Source organism: Lithobates pipiens, unplaced genomic scaffold (genome assembly GCF_037356315.1).
Source record: "Lithobates pipiens isolate NorthernLeopardFrog02 unplaced genomic scaffold, aLitPip1_a1.2 Scaffold_10, whole genome shotgun sequence".
In the NCBI taxonomy this organism is placed as follows: domain Eukaryota; kingdom Metazoa; phylum Chordata; class Amphibia; order Anura; family Ranidae; genus Lithobates; species Lithobates pipiens.
Genome location: NW_027507686.1, coordinates 9,998,080 through 10,011,086, shown reverse-complemented (window position 1 = coordinate 10,011,086; position 13,007 = coordinate 9,998,080). Strand labels below are relative to the sequence as shown.

The 13,007-nt window shown below is 39.9% G+C and overlaps 1 protein-coding gene across 3 annotated transcripts in view; it reads right to left on the bottom strand.

The window, feature by feature from the left end:
- Positions 1-13,007, bottom strand: part of VSTM2B (V-set and transmembrane domain containing 2B) — a 119,935-nt gene that overhangs the window by 81,300 nt on the left and 25,628 nt on the right. For all 3 annotated transcript variants that reach the window (XM_077451421.1, XM_077451437.1, XM_077451429.1), the window contains exon 5: positions 7,806-8,181. In XM_077451421.1, the coding sequence (XP_077307547.1) occupies positions 7,806-8,181 (376 nt within the window). The remainder of the gene's footprint in view (positions 1-7,805; positions 8,182-13,007) is intronic.

Here is a 13,007-nt window from a genome sequence, read left to right as displayed (position 1 = left end):
TTCATCAAGGATAATATGTGTTTTTGGTGGAGACCCCATCATTATCCGCTGCAGTTCCACTTTCACTTACAGGTCTCCTCCCCGCATGCCCAGCCTCTGAGTCACTGTTCAGTCACAGAGAACAGTTCTCTGTGACTGAACAGTGAAAGTGGTTGTAAACCCTTACAAACCACTTTGACCTACAGATAAGCCTAGATTAAGGCTTACCTGTAGGTCCAAGAAATATCTCCCAAACCTATACGGTTTAGGAGATATTTGCCCGAAGACGGGCACCGCTGTCTACGGCGCATGCGCCATAGACAGCGGCGCGCAGGCGCACTGAGCGCGGCATCATCGATAACGAAGATGCCGCGCAATGCTGCGCGTCTCGGCTCCTGTGCGCATGCGCGGGAGTGACGTCATCGCGGCTTCGCCAAATGACAGCGGCGGAGCTGCGAGACCCACCGAGAAGATGGATACGGCGGACTACAGGGGACGGCGGTGACTTCGCTGGCTCCTGTGTCAGGTAAGCGACACATAATGGGCTACTATGCGATGCGATGCATGGTAGTCCATTATGCTTTGCCTTTGCAGGGAATGAAAGAGGAAGTAAACTCATCAGGGTTTACTTCCTCTTGAAAGGAGAAGCAGGAGAAGCTCCTCTCCCCCAGCCTTTGACTGAACAGTGAAAGGAGAAGCAGGAGAAGCTCCTCTCCCCCAGCCTTTGACTGAACAGTGAAAGGAGAAGCAGCAAACTGATGAGCTTATCTCTTCATAGAGGAGGATCTCATCAAGTATAATATGTATTTTCAGTGAGGGGACCTGATCATCCTCTGTTGCAGTTTCACTTTCACTTATAGGTCTCCTTCCCCTCCCCCAGCCTCTGATTGAACAGTAAAAGGAGAAGCAGGAGAAGCTCCTCTCCCCCAGCCTTTGTTTAAACAGTGAGAGAAGCAGCAGACTGATGAGCTCAACTCTTCATGGAGGACCTCATCAAGGATATTTATATATTTGATGGGGGGGGGGGGGCTGATCATTCTCTGCTGCAGTTCCCCTTTCACTTACAGGTCTCCTCCCTCATGACCAGCCTTTGATTGAACAGTGAAAGGAGAAGCAGCAGACTGATGAGCTCAACTCTTCGTAGAGGAAGAGTTCATCAAGGATAATATGTGTTATTTTCGGTGGGGGCCCCATCACTCTCTGCTGCAGTTCCACTTTCACTTACAAGACTCCTCCCCCCACACCCAGCCTCTGATTGAACTGTTCTCTGTGACTGAACAGTGAAAGGAGAAGCAGGGGAAGCTCCTCACCCCCAGCCTTTGATTGAATAGTGAAAAGAGAAGCAGCAGACTGATGAGCTCAACTCTTCATGGAGGACCTCATCAAGGATATTTATATATTTGATGGGGGGGGGGGCTGATCATTCTCATTCAGTCTTTGACTGAATAGTGAAAGGAGAAGCAGCAAACCGATGAGCTTAACTCTTTGTAGAGGAGGATCTCATCAAAGATAATATGTATTTTCAGTGAGGGGACTTGATCAATCTCTGCTGCAGTTCCACTTTCACATACAGGTCTACTCCCCCAACACCCAGCCTTTGATTGAACAGTGAAAGGAGAAGCAGCAGACTGATGAGCTCAACTTTTCGTAGAGGAGGATCTCATCAAGAATACTGTAATATGTATTTTCAGTGGGGGGACCAATCACTCTCTGCTGCAGTTCCACTTTCACTTACAGGTCTCTTCCCTCACCCTTAGCCTGTGACTAGACAGTGAAAGGAGAAGCAGCAAACTGATGAGCTTAACTATTTGTAGAGGAGGATCTCATCAAGGATAGTACGTATTTTCAGTGAGGGGACTTGATCATTCTCTGCTGCAGTTCCACTTTTACTTACAGGTATCCTCCCCCCACACCCAGCCTCTGATTGAACAGTGAAAGGAGAAGCAGCAGACTGATGAGCTCAACTCTTCGTAGAGGAGGATCTCATCAAAGATACAGTGTATTTTCAGTGGGGGTGACCTGATCACTCTCTGTTGCAGTTCCACTTTCACTTACAGGTCTCTTCCCTCACCCCCCCCAGCCTGTGACTAGACATTGAAAGGAGAAGCAGTAGAATCTCCTCACCCCCAGCCTTTGATTGAACTGTGAAAGGAGAAACAGCAAACTGATGAGCTCAATGTGTCGTAGAGGAGGATCTCATCAAGGATAATATGTATTTCCAATGGGGGGGACTTGATCATTCTCTGTTGCAGTTCCACTTTTACTTACAGGTCTCTTTCCTCACACCTAGTCTGTGACTGGACAGTGAAATGAGAAGCAGCAGACTGATAAGCTCAACTCTTTATAGAGGAGGACCTCATCAAATGATATCATGTATTTTCAGAGAGGAGACCTGATTATTCTCTGCTGCAGTTCAACTTTCACTTACAGGTCTCCTCCCCCATTGAACAGGGAAAGCAATAGCAGCAGACTGGTAAGCTCGACTTTTTGTAGCATCGTGTGGTGAGGATGCTTTTCTTCAGCAGGGACAGGGAAGCTGGTCAGAGTTGATGGGAAGATGGATGGAGCCAAATACAGGACAATCTTAGAAGAAAACCTGTTAGAGTCAAAAGACTTGAGACCGGGGCGGAGGTTCACCTTCCAGCAGGACAACGACCCGAAACATACAGCCAGAGCTACAATGGAATGGTTTAGATCAGTGGTCTCCAAAATTCGGCCCTTTCGGCCCTTTGCTTGCCTTTACCCGGCCCTTGGGGCACTATTCCTCTCACTGATACGAGACACTATTCTGCCACCTGGCACCAAAAATGGAGCACCATTTCTCCCACCGACACAAACAATGAGGGTACTATCCCCCCCCCCCCCCCAAATACCAAATGTAGTGATGTTCCTCCTAAAGGCTGGAGGACAATAAACCAGCCCTTTGTTTAAAAAGTTTGGAGAACCCTAGTTCAGATCAAAGCATATTCATGTGTTAGAATGGCCCAGTCAAAGTCCAGACCTAAATCCAATCGAGAATCTGTGGCAAGACTTGAAAGTTTCTGTTCACAGACGCTCTCCATCCAATCTGACAGAACTTGAGATATTCTGCAAAGAAGAAGAATGGGCAGAAATGTCCTCTCTAGATGTGCAAAGCTGGTAGAGACACCCCCAAAAAAGACTTGCAGCTGTAATTGCAGCCAAAGGCGGGTCTACAAAGTATTGACTCCGGGGGGCGCCATACAAATGTACGTCACGCGTTTCACATATTTATTTGTAAAAACAAATTGAAAACCATTTATCATTTTCCTTCCACTTCACAATTATGTGCCACTTTGTGTTGGTCTATCACATAAAATCCCAATAAAATACATTTACGTATTTGGTTGTAACATGACAAAATGTGGAAACTTTCAAGGGGTATGAATACTTTTTCAAGGCACTGTAGAATTGAGAACAATGTAGCTGATAACAGTTGTTCCGCCCCATTTACATGTATTTTTCGGTGCTGTATTGAACTGCATTAGGTAATCATTTTTCTGAAATATTCTGCCATATAGTGGTTTTTTTTTTGGCTACTACAACTTGTTTACTGATGTGATTTGGTTTCTCCCTTTGTCTTTCCCTCCCGTTTATGGCTAGTTAGTTTTGTCCTAAGCCCGTATGTGTGACTCCCTGCAAGCTCCCTATTGGGTTGGTTCCTACTCGGATCAGTTGGGGGATGTCAATGAGGATTTTGGGACCATGTTGTATATTTCATCCACAATCTCTGGTTAACATGTCACACTCTGCATCCTATTTTTTGAGCGGTAAATATAATCTTATTTATGTATAATAGATGCCAACATTTTGCTAGAGTGTCATAATCCTAATATTTTTCTGATATATCTCACCAGAATACAAATCCCCCTGAAGAAGACCGTGATAGTCTTGGTCGAAACACGTCGGAGTACTCACATGAATGTCAATTGTATACAATGTATTGTATTGCTGATTTTTACTAATGTCAATGGCACATGTCTTAGACTGGTCTGTAACCAAAGTTCATCATTTTAAGAAATTAATCTATGTGTATTTTGTATTTTGATCCACTGTATAAATAAATAAATGAATAAATGTATTATTTCTCCATCTCCTTTGACTAAAACATCATGTCGCTAGAAAACCCCATGGGAGAACTTTTCCTTTTTCCATATATTCATAGAGGTGTGCGACCCCCGGACTCCTCACATGCGTTTTCCCATTTTCTTTAGTTAGTTTAGTCCTATCTAGACCCCTACCTACTACTTCCATGTTCAGTTAGAGTTCTATATCAATAGACACAGGGCTCAGGGAAGTCATTGTCTTCTTACACTTCAACCGACTGGAAAACCATCCTCTGTACTGCAATTGTCTGAAGTAAAATTGTTTTGGATTTAACTTTTGAGTCTTATTGAAGAGTTAAGCTGCCTGTGGATGGTGTCAAGTCAGCAGGTGACCATACTGTCCAGGCAGACTGGGTCTAAGGAGGTATGTCAATACATAAAGGGGCATTTGAAACAGAACAGCAGTCAGCAGAGGCAGAGAAAGCAGGAAGTTAACATCACAAGATATCTGGCAGGATCCACAGGTTTTATGCCCATTTTAAACAAATATAACACATTGCTTTTATTTGTATTTGTTTAACAGACCAAATAAGAGAAGCCAATTGTTGGAGTTCACATATGCTTTACGAAGGCCATTCCCTCCCTTACATTGATGCTGATAAAAACAATGCTCACCACATGCAAAACAAAAGATCATTGCTCAAGCATAGATTCTATCACCTTCAATAAATAAAAAAAGAAATAAAGTTTAAAATAAAATGCAAATAAGGTATAAAATAAAATGCAAAATACACACACACACACACACATATATATAAAAATTATATATATATATATATATATATATATATATATCTATATATATATAGATATATATCTATAGATATATAGATATATAGATATATATCTATATATATATATATATATATATATATATATATATATATATATATATATATATATATAGAGATATATAAAAAAAAACACATGTATTTAAAATGTAATCCAGTAAACAATATTATATATGACAATTATCCAGAACCCCCCCCCCCTCAAAAAAATAAAAATAAAAAAAAAACGTTCCAAGGGTTCAAACCCCCTTCCTCAGGGCTTAGATGATGGCAGTAAATGTGGAAATTACTGGACAAGAAAATATATAATAAAAGAATATAAAAAATAAAATATGAGTAAGAAAAAAATTAAAGGCTATAAAGTGTAAATTCAAATGTGAAATAAAAGTAAAAAACTAGAAATATAAAGTGTAAAATGAAATGTAAAATAGTAAAATCAAAGGATATAAAGTGTAAAATAAAATGTAAAATAGAAGAATTTAAATTGTAAAATAAAATGTAAAATAAATGTTAAAAAAAGTATATAAAGTATACATTTAAATGTATGATAAATGGAAAATAAAAGGATATAAAAGTTTAAAATAAATTGAAAAATAAATACGTAATGTAAAATGTAATCCAGTAAAACAATATTGTATATGACAAGTATTGAGCAGAAGAAAAAAAAATGGGTTCCAGGAGTTCAAATCCCCCTTCCTCTGGGGCTTAGATCATGGCAGCAAATGTGGAGAATACTGGACAACAAAATAAAACAAACAAAAAAAAAAGGAATATAAAGAGTAATATAAGAGTAAAGTAAAATGTAAAGTTAAAGAAACTAAAGTGTAAGTTCAAATGTAAAATAAAACAAAAAAATAAATAATATAAAGTGTAAAATGAAATGTATGTAAAATAAAAGGATATAAAGTGTAAAATAAAATGTAAAATAGAAGACTTTAAATTGTAAAGTAAAATGTAAAATAAAAAGGGATATACAAAGTGTATAATAAAATGTATGATAAATGTAAGACAAAGGATATAAAGTGTAAAATAAATGCAAAATAAAGAGTAAAATGTAAGCCAGTAAATCTTTATTGCATATAACAAGATTTCAGAAGAAAAAAAAAAAAAAAACAACACCACATTCCAGGGGTTCAAAACCACCTTCATCAGGGCTTAGATGATGGCAGTAAACTAAGAAAATACTAGATAACAAAATATAAAATAAAAGGATATGAAGTGTAAATTTTTTTTTAAATAATAGTAAAATAAAAGGATATAAAGTGTAAAAAAATAATATAAAGCTTAAATTAAAATGTAAAATAAATGTTAAAAAAAATATATAAATTGCAAAATAAAATGCAAAATAAGGTGTAAAATAAAATATTATGTAAAATGTAGTCCAGTAAATCTTTACTGCATATGACAAGAATTCAGATGAAAAAAAACAACAACACATTCCAAGGGTTCAAAATACCCTTCATCAGGGTTGATGGCAGTAAATGAACAGATTACTGGACAACAAAATATAAATGGATATCAAGTGTACGAAATGTAAACTAAATATAAAAGAATATTAAGATAAAAATCAAATGTAAAATAAAAGTAAAAAAATGATATAAAGTTTTTAGATAAAATGCAAGATAAATGTAAAATAAAAGGATATAAAGTGTAAAATCAAATTTAAAATATGGTGTAAAATAAAATGTAAGATACCTCATCAGTACATTTTGTATCCTTTTATTTTACATTTTGTTGCGCAGCGTTCGTCTTATTTGCTGCCAGCATCTAAGCTCCGATAAAGGGGAGATTCTGAGCCCCAAAAATGAGTACTCCCCAAAGTTTACCCTGGTTGACAGAAAAGCTGCCTCTAAAATTTCAATTCCAAACCGCCTTTTTACATTAAAAAAGCTATCATTGAGCTCCTGTCCAGTGACTATCCCTACATTAGTGATGGTGAACCTTGGCACCCCAGATGTTTTGGAACTACATTTCCCATGATGGTCATGCACTCTGCAGTGAAGTTGAGCATCATGGGAAATGTAGTTCCAAAACATCTGGGGGTGCCAAGGTTCACCATCACTGGCCTAGGGTCATCAGTCTGCTACAGAGAGGAGGAAACATTTCCCCCAGTCTTCTCTCCCTCAGGTTGTACATTGTAACTTTGGAGCAAGTCCCAAGGTGAGAGGCTTCATCAGGGGGCTGATCTGTGTTGGATGTATTAAATGAAGGTATCCTCCTATTTTAGGAGGTTTTATTGGCAGTAGCTCAGTTTTTTTCCTTAATTTGAATATTTTTACATGCATTATAGCTATTAGTTATTTATTAATTTGTATCCAGGAGCGCTTAATATCTGTAGTCATGGTTTGAGGGAATCTACAGTTTTTTTATATTTTGTGTCGAATGTGAACACAGCCAAGAACCACAAATGCATCAGGATTTACATGATTATGTCAGCACTGAGCCTGCATCACAGTTCAGGTAAGTAGATGGCGACCCTGGACGACTCCTGAACAAAGTTGGCGCCGTACACCAGGGAGAAAAGTAAATGAAAGCATTGTCGTAGATGGTGACCCTGGAGGATTCCTAAATAAAGATGGTACCGTCCATCAGGAGAGAAAATCAGATGAAGGCATCATCAGGGGGAGCACTGAGATCTCTGTGAGAGGTAATAAATACCTGGCAGCGTTACACTGACACAATACGGAGCATGCATGGAGATGGAAAAATATATCTGCTACTGGTTAACAATTGCACAATCAAGCCTTATGAATGTAACATTGTGGCCTTTAAACCTGGAAAACATTGTTTCAAAAAAAATAAATAAATTGAAACAAATATTGTTCTTTTTTTTTTTGCAATGACGTTTTATTGACCGACAATAACTCTCGGCGGCCACTAGGTGGCAGCGCAGATCAGCGGATCGTCTTACCTGATCCGTGTTGCTGCCGCAGGATGGCTGCCTTTCCAGGAGCAGGGGAAGCTGAGGAAGATGCTGCGGTGGCTTGCGATGGCACCAGGCTCTCCCCTGGAGGGTTGGGGCGTTTGTTCCCAGGTTCCGGGGTGGCCCTGTTGCCGGGGTTATTCCTGCGGGGCCCGCTGCTCTGGATGTGGGATACGGCCTCGGCGGCCTGCATGTCGGGCGGGGAGTAGCGGGCTATGATCCTCAGCATGGCCTGGGCTTTGTGTTCCTGAGTCTCATCGTCTCCATAATCCGACACCCGGCACTCGTACACCCCCTCGTCCTGTTTCCGGACGTTGGAGAGCCGCAGGCGGTGCGAAATGTCGTTGCCTTGCACCCGGACCGTCTGGAATGACAAAAAACAAAAAAATCATAGAAAACGATTGAAGGACAACGAGTGGATAGGATAGGAAAGTTGACTGTTCCCCATTTCCCTTCACTTCCTGTTCTGGTGGCAACTGTAACATTTTGGATCAAAGAGAAGAAATCTCCCCAACAATAAAAACTTCACCATATGCACATAGGGGGGCGCTAGATCTCCTATTGGTCATTTTCTGTATTGTGAATGGTCATCTCATTGACTTTAATCCCTCTCCCCAAAACCCCCAAATCACTGATGGTTGGTGGCATTTTAACCCTCTAACATTGGGGGTCAGTGGCATTTTATAACCCCCCCCCCCCAAAAAAGCAAAACATCGTTGATCAGTGGCATTTTAGACTCCAACCACTATCATTGTGGTCAATAGCATTTTACCCCCCCACCACCACCACCATCATTGTAGTCAGTGGAGATTTATAAACCCCCAAAAATATCACAGCATTGGTGGCAGTGACATTTCTACCCCCCCCAACATCATTGTGGTCAATGGCATTTTACCCCTACCATCACTGTAGTCTGTGTCATTTCAGGACCCCCCCCCAAAAAAAAATCACAGCATTGGGGGTCAGTGGCATTTCTACCCCTTGACATCATTGTGGTCAATGGCATTTCACCAACCCCCCCACCAACATCATTGTAGTCAGTGGAGTTTTATAAACTCCCAAATATATCACAGCTTTGGTGGCCAGTGGCATTTCTACATCCCCCCCCAAAATTATTGTGGTCAATGCCATTTTACCCCCACACATCATTGTGGTCAATGGCATTTTAACCCCCCCCATCATTGTGGTCAATGGCATTTCACCCCCCCCCCCCCACCACCATCATTGTAGTCAGTGGAGTTTTATAAACCCCCAAATATATGACAGCATTGGTGGCCAGTGGCATTTCTACCCCCCCCCAACATTACTGTGGTCAATTGCATTTTAACCCCCCCCCATCATTGTGGTCAATGGCATCTTGCCCCCCCCCATCATTGTGGTCAATGGCATCTTGCCCCCCCATCATTGTGGTCAATGGCATTTTACCCCCACCGTCATTGTGATCAATGGAATTTTACCCCCCCCCCCCACACACACACACATCATTGTGGTCAATGACATTTTATCCCCACAATCACTGTGGAATTTTAGAACCCCCCAAAAATATCACAGCATTGGTGGCCAGTGGCATGTCTACTCCCCCCCAACATCATTGTGGTCAACGGCATTTTACCCCCCCCCCCCCACATCATTGTGATCAATGGCATTTTACCCCCCCACACACACACACATCATTGTGGTCAATGGCATTTTACCCCCCCCCACACACACACACACACATCATTGTGGTCAATGGCATTTCACCCCCTCCCCCCCCACCACCATCATTGTAGTCAGTGGAGTTTTGTAAACCCCCAAAAATATGGTGGCATTTCTACCCCCTGACATCGTGGTTAATGGCATTTCACCCCGCCCTCCCACCACCATCATTGTAGTCAGTGGAGTTTCACAACCCTCCAAAAATATCACAGCATTGGTGGTCAGTGACATTTCTACCCCTCCCCCCACTGTCCCCCACCATCATTGTAGTCTGTGGAATTTCAGAACCCCCCCCAAAAAATATCACAGCATTGGTGGCCAGTGGCATGTCTACTCCCCCCCAACATCATTGTGGTCAACGGCATTTTACCCCCCCCCCCACATCATTGTGATCAATGGCATTCTACCCCCCCCCCACACACACACACACACATCATTGTGGTCAATGGCATTTTACCCCCCCCCCCCACACACACACACACACATCATTGTGGTCAATGGCATTTTACCCCCCCCCCCCCCCCCACACACACACACACACACATCATTGTGGTCAATGGCATTTTACCCCCACAATCATTGTAGCCTGCGGAATTTCAGAACCCCCCAAAAAATATCACAGCATTGGGGGTCAGTGCCATTTCTACCCCCCGACATCATTGTGGTCAATGGCATTTCACCCCCTCCCCCCCCACCACCATCATTGTAGTCAGTGGAGTTTTGTAAACCCCCAAAAATATCACAGCATTGGTGGCCAGTGGCATTTCTACCCCCTGACATCGTGGTTAATGGCATTTCACCCCGCCCTCCCCACCACCATCATTGTAGTCAGTGGAGTTTCACAACCCTCCAAAAATATCACAGCATTGGTGGTCAGTGACATTTCTACCCCTCCCCCCACTGTCCCCCACCATCATTGTAGTCTGTGGAATTTCAGAACCCCCCCCCCCCCAAAAAATATCACAGCATTGGTGGCCAGTTGCATTTCAACCTCCCCATCATTGTGGTCAACGGTATTTCAGCCCCCAACCCACCCCTCCCGCCATCACTGTAGTCAATAGCATTTCATAACCCCCCCACAAATGTAACAGCATCAGTAGCCAGTGGCATTGTAAAACTTCCCAAACCCTCCCCATCATTGATTATAACTTGCACCTGAAATCCCCCCCCCCAAAACAATACCATGACATTAGTTGTTAATGGCCCTGTAAAACTTCTCCCACCTTCAATCTGAGCCTTCCTCCCCAGCAGCCAGAAGATTTAACAAAAACAGATTCACAACAGAGAAAGGGAATCACTAAAGTAAACAAAGTACTACAATAATGACCAATCACAGTGATCACATGGCACAGAGCTGCGCTCTCAGGGGCAGGGCCCTCTTAATCCTCTCGTCTTAAATTTTATTGTAACTGTACTGTCTCCCTTTATATTGAAAAGCCCCGTGCAAACTGTTGCACAATGAATACATTGAAAAAAATAAAAAAAATAAATAAAAGATCAATCAATGAGCCTTCAGAGAGGAAAGTAGTTTCAAAGCAAGCAGCATCTGCTGTACTGTCTCTTTGGCTAATGCATAGTGCTCTCGGAATTCTTTATCAATGAAATGACTTGTTTACAGTGACATATAGTGATTTTCATGCTCTCTTCTGTCTCTCTACCATGTGTTGGGCTGTACTGTCTCTGTCCCTTACACCCACCATACTGCTACAGACTATCCTTCCTCCCCACACAGTCACCACAGAACCCTTACCCATGAAATCAACACCATACTGCAAAGATCTCACCAATACAAGAAACACAAGAGCTGCAGTCTACTTGACCAATTAGTGGGTCATCAGAGAGATTGTTAGTCTCAATCAGACAAAAGCTGTCTCAAATCAAACAACAACTGCTGTATTGTCTCTTTGGCTAATGCTTAGTGCTCTAGGAATCCTTTGTGATCAATTAAATCTTTTTTTTTTTTTTTATAAGGCCTCATGTACACTGGGTTGCCCAGCTCCTCTGAATGCCTTATCTCCTAGCAAGAGAAAAAGTATCTTAACAAAAGCGCCCAAAGATGCATTTTGCAAACATGTTTAGGCATGTCAAGCATTTGGGCATTCCTTCATTCCATTGGCCAGAATACTAATTTATTCTGGCCATTGAAATGAATGAATGCTTAAGTGCTCTTCTCTGGAACTAGTGATGGTTTATTTATTTTATTCAGCTTCTAAATGCTCCTCTTCTAATACTCCTGTTTGCATGGACACAAAATATAACATAGAGGGGTATATTTGTACAAATATTGAAAATGGACTTTATAGGCACACCAATACGCTTCAAGGTTCTTAAAACATAATGTAGTTTATTTAAACTTTGTTAAAAAAACATTATGTATACATATATAATCAATTGAACATTTTCAATTGATTATATATGTATTCATAAAGTTTTTTTTAATAATATTTAAATAAACTACATTATATTTTAGGAAACTTGATGTGTATGGGTGCGCCTATAAAGTCCATTTTCAATATATGTGAAAAATATTTGCCAGTAGTCAGGACATTGGCACACGTCTATTTCTATATCCACAATGCCACCCTGTGATGATACAATCTAGTCTAGAGTGGTGTTTAGAGGCTGGGAAAAACATCATTAAAAGTGGTGATTTTTACGTCCAGTGTGCATATACACACACACATATATACATATATATATATATATATACATATATACACATATATATATATATATATACATATATATATATATATATATACACACATATATATATATATATACACACACACACATATATATATATATATATTATATTATATTATATTATATTATATTATATATATATATATATATATATATATATATATATATATACACACACACACACACATATATATCTTTTCATGTGACCACACTGAAGAAATGAAACATCAAAAGATATAATAAAATATTTACAAAAATGTGAAGGGAGTACTCACTTTTGTGAGATACTGTATATTGTATATTTATATTTATACTTATATATATATATATATATATATATATATATATATATATATATATATATATATATACATACAATTCTATTCACATATAATGTATGTAGGAAAACAGATAAAAATTCATATTAAACTACCCGCAACTGTGCTGTATTTTTGGCTAATGCATGGTGCTCTTGGTATCCTTTGTCAACAATATTTATTTCTAAAAGAAAGACTCTAACAATAATTGTACTATTTTTATATAATACCGTATATTATAATATTATATTTTTCATACTATATATATTTATACACACACACACACTGTATGTACATATACACTGTATATATATTTTTTTCTATACAGTATATATTATTCTATTTCATATATAATATGAAGACAGGTAAAATCTACCTGCTGCTGTACTGTATTTTTGGCTAATGCATGGTGTTTGTGGAATTCTTTGTCAACAATATTTACTTTTAAAAGAAAGAATATTAACAACAG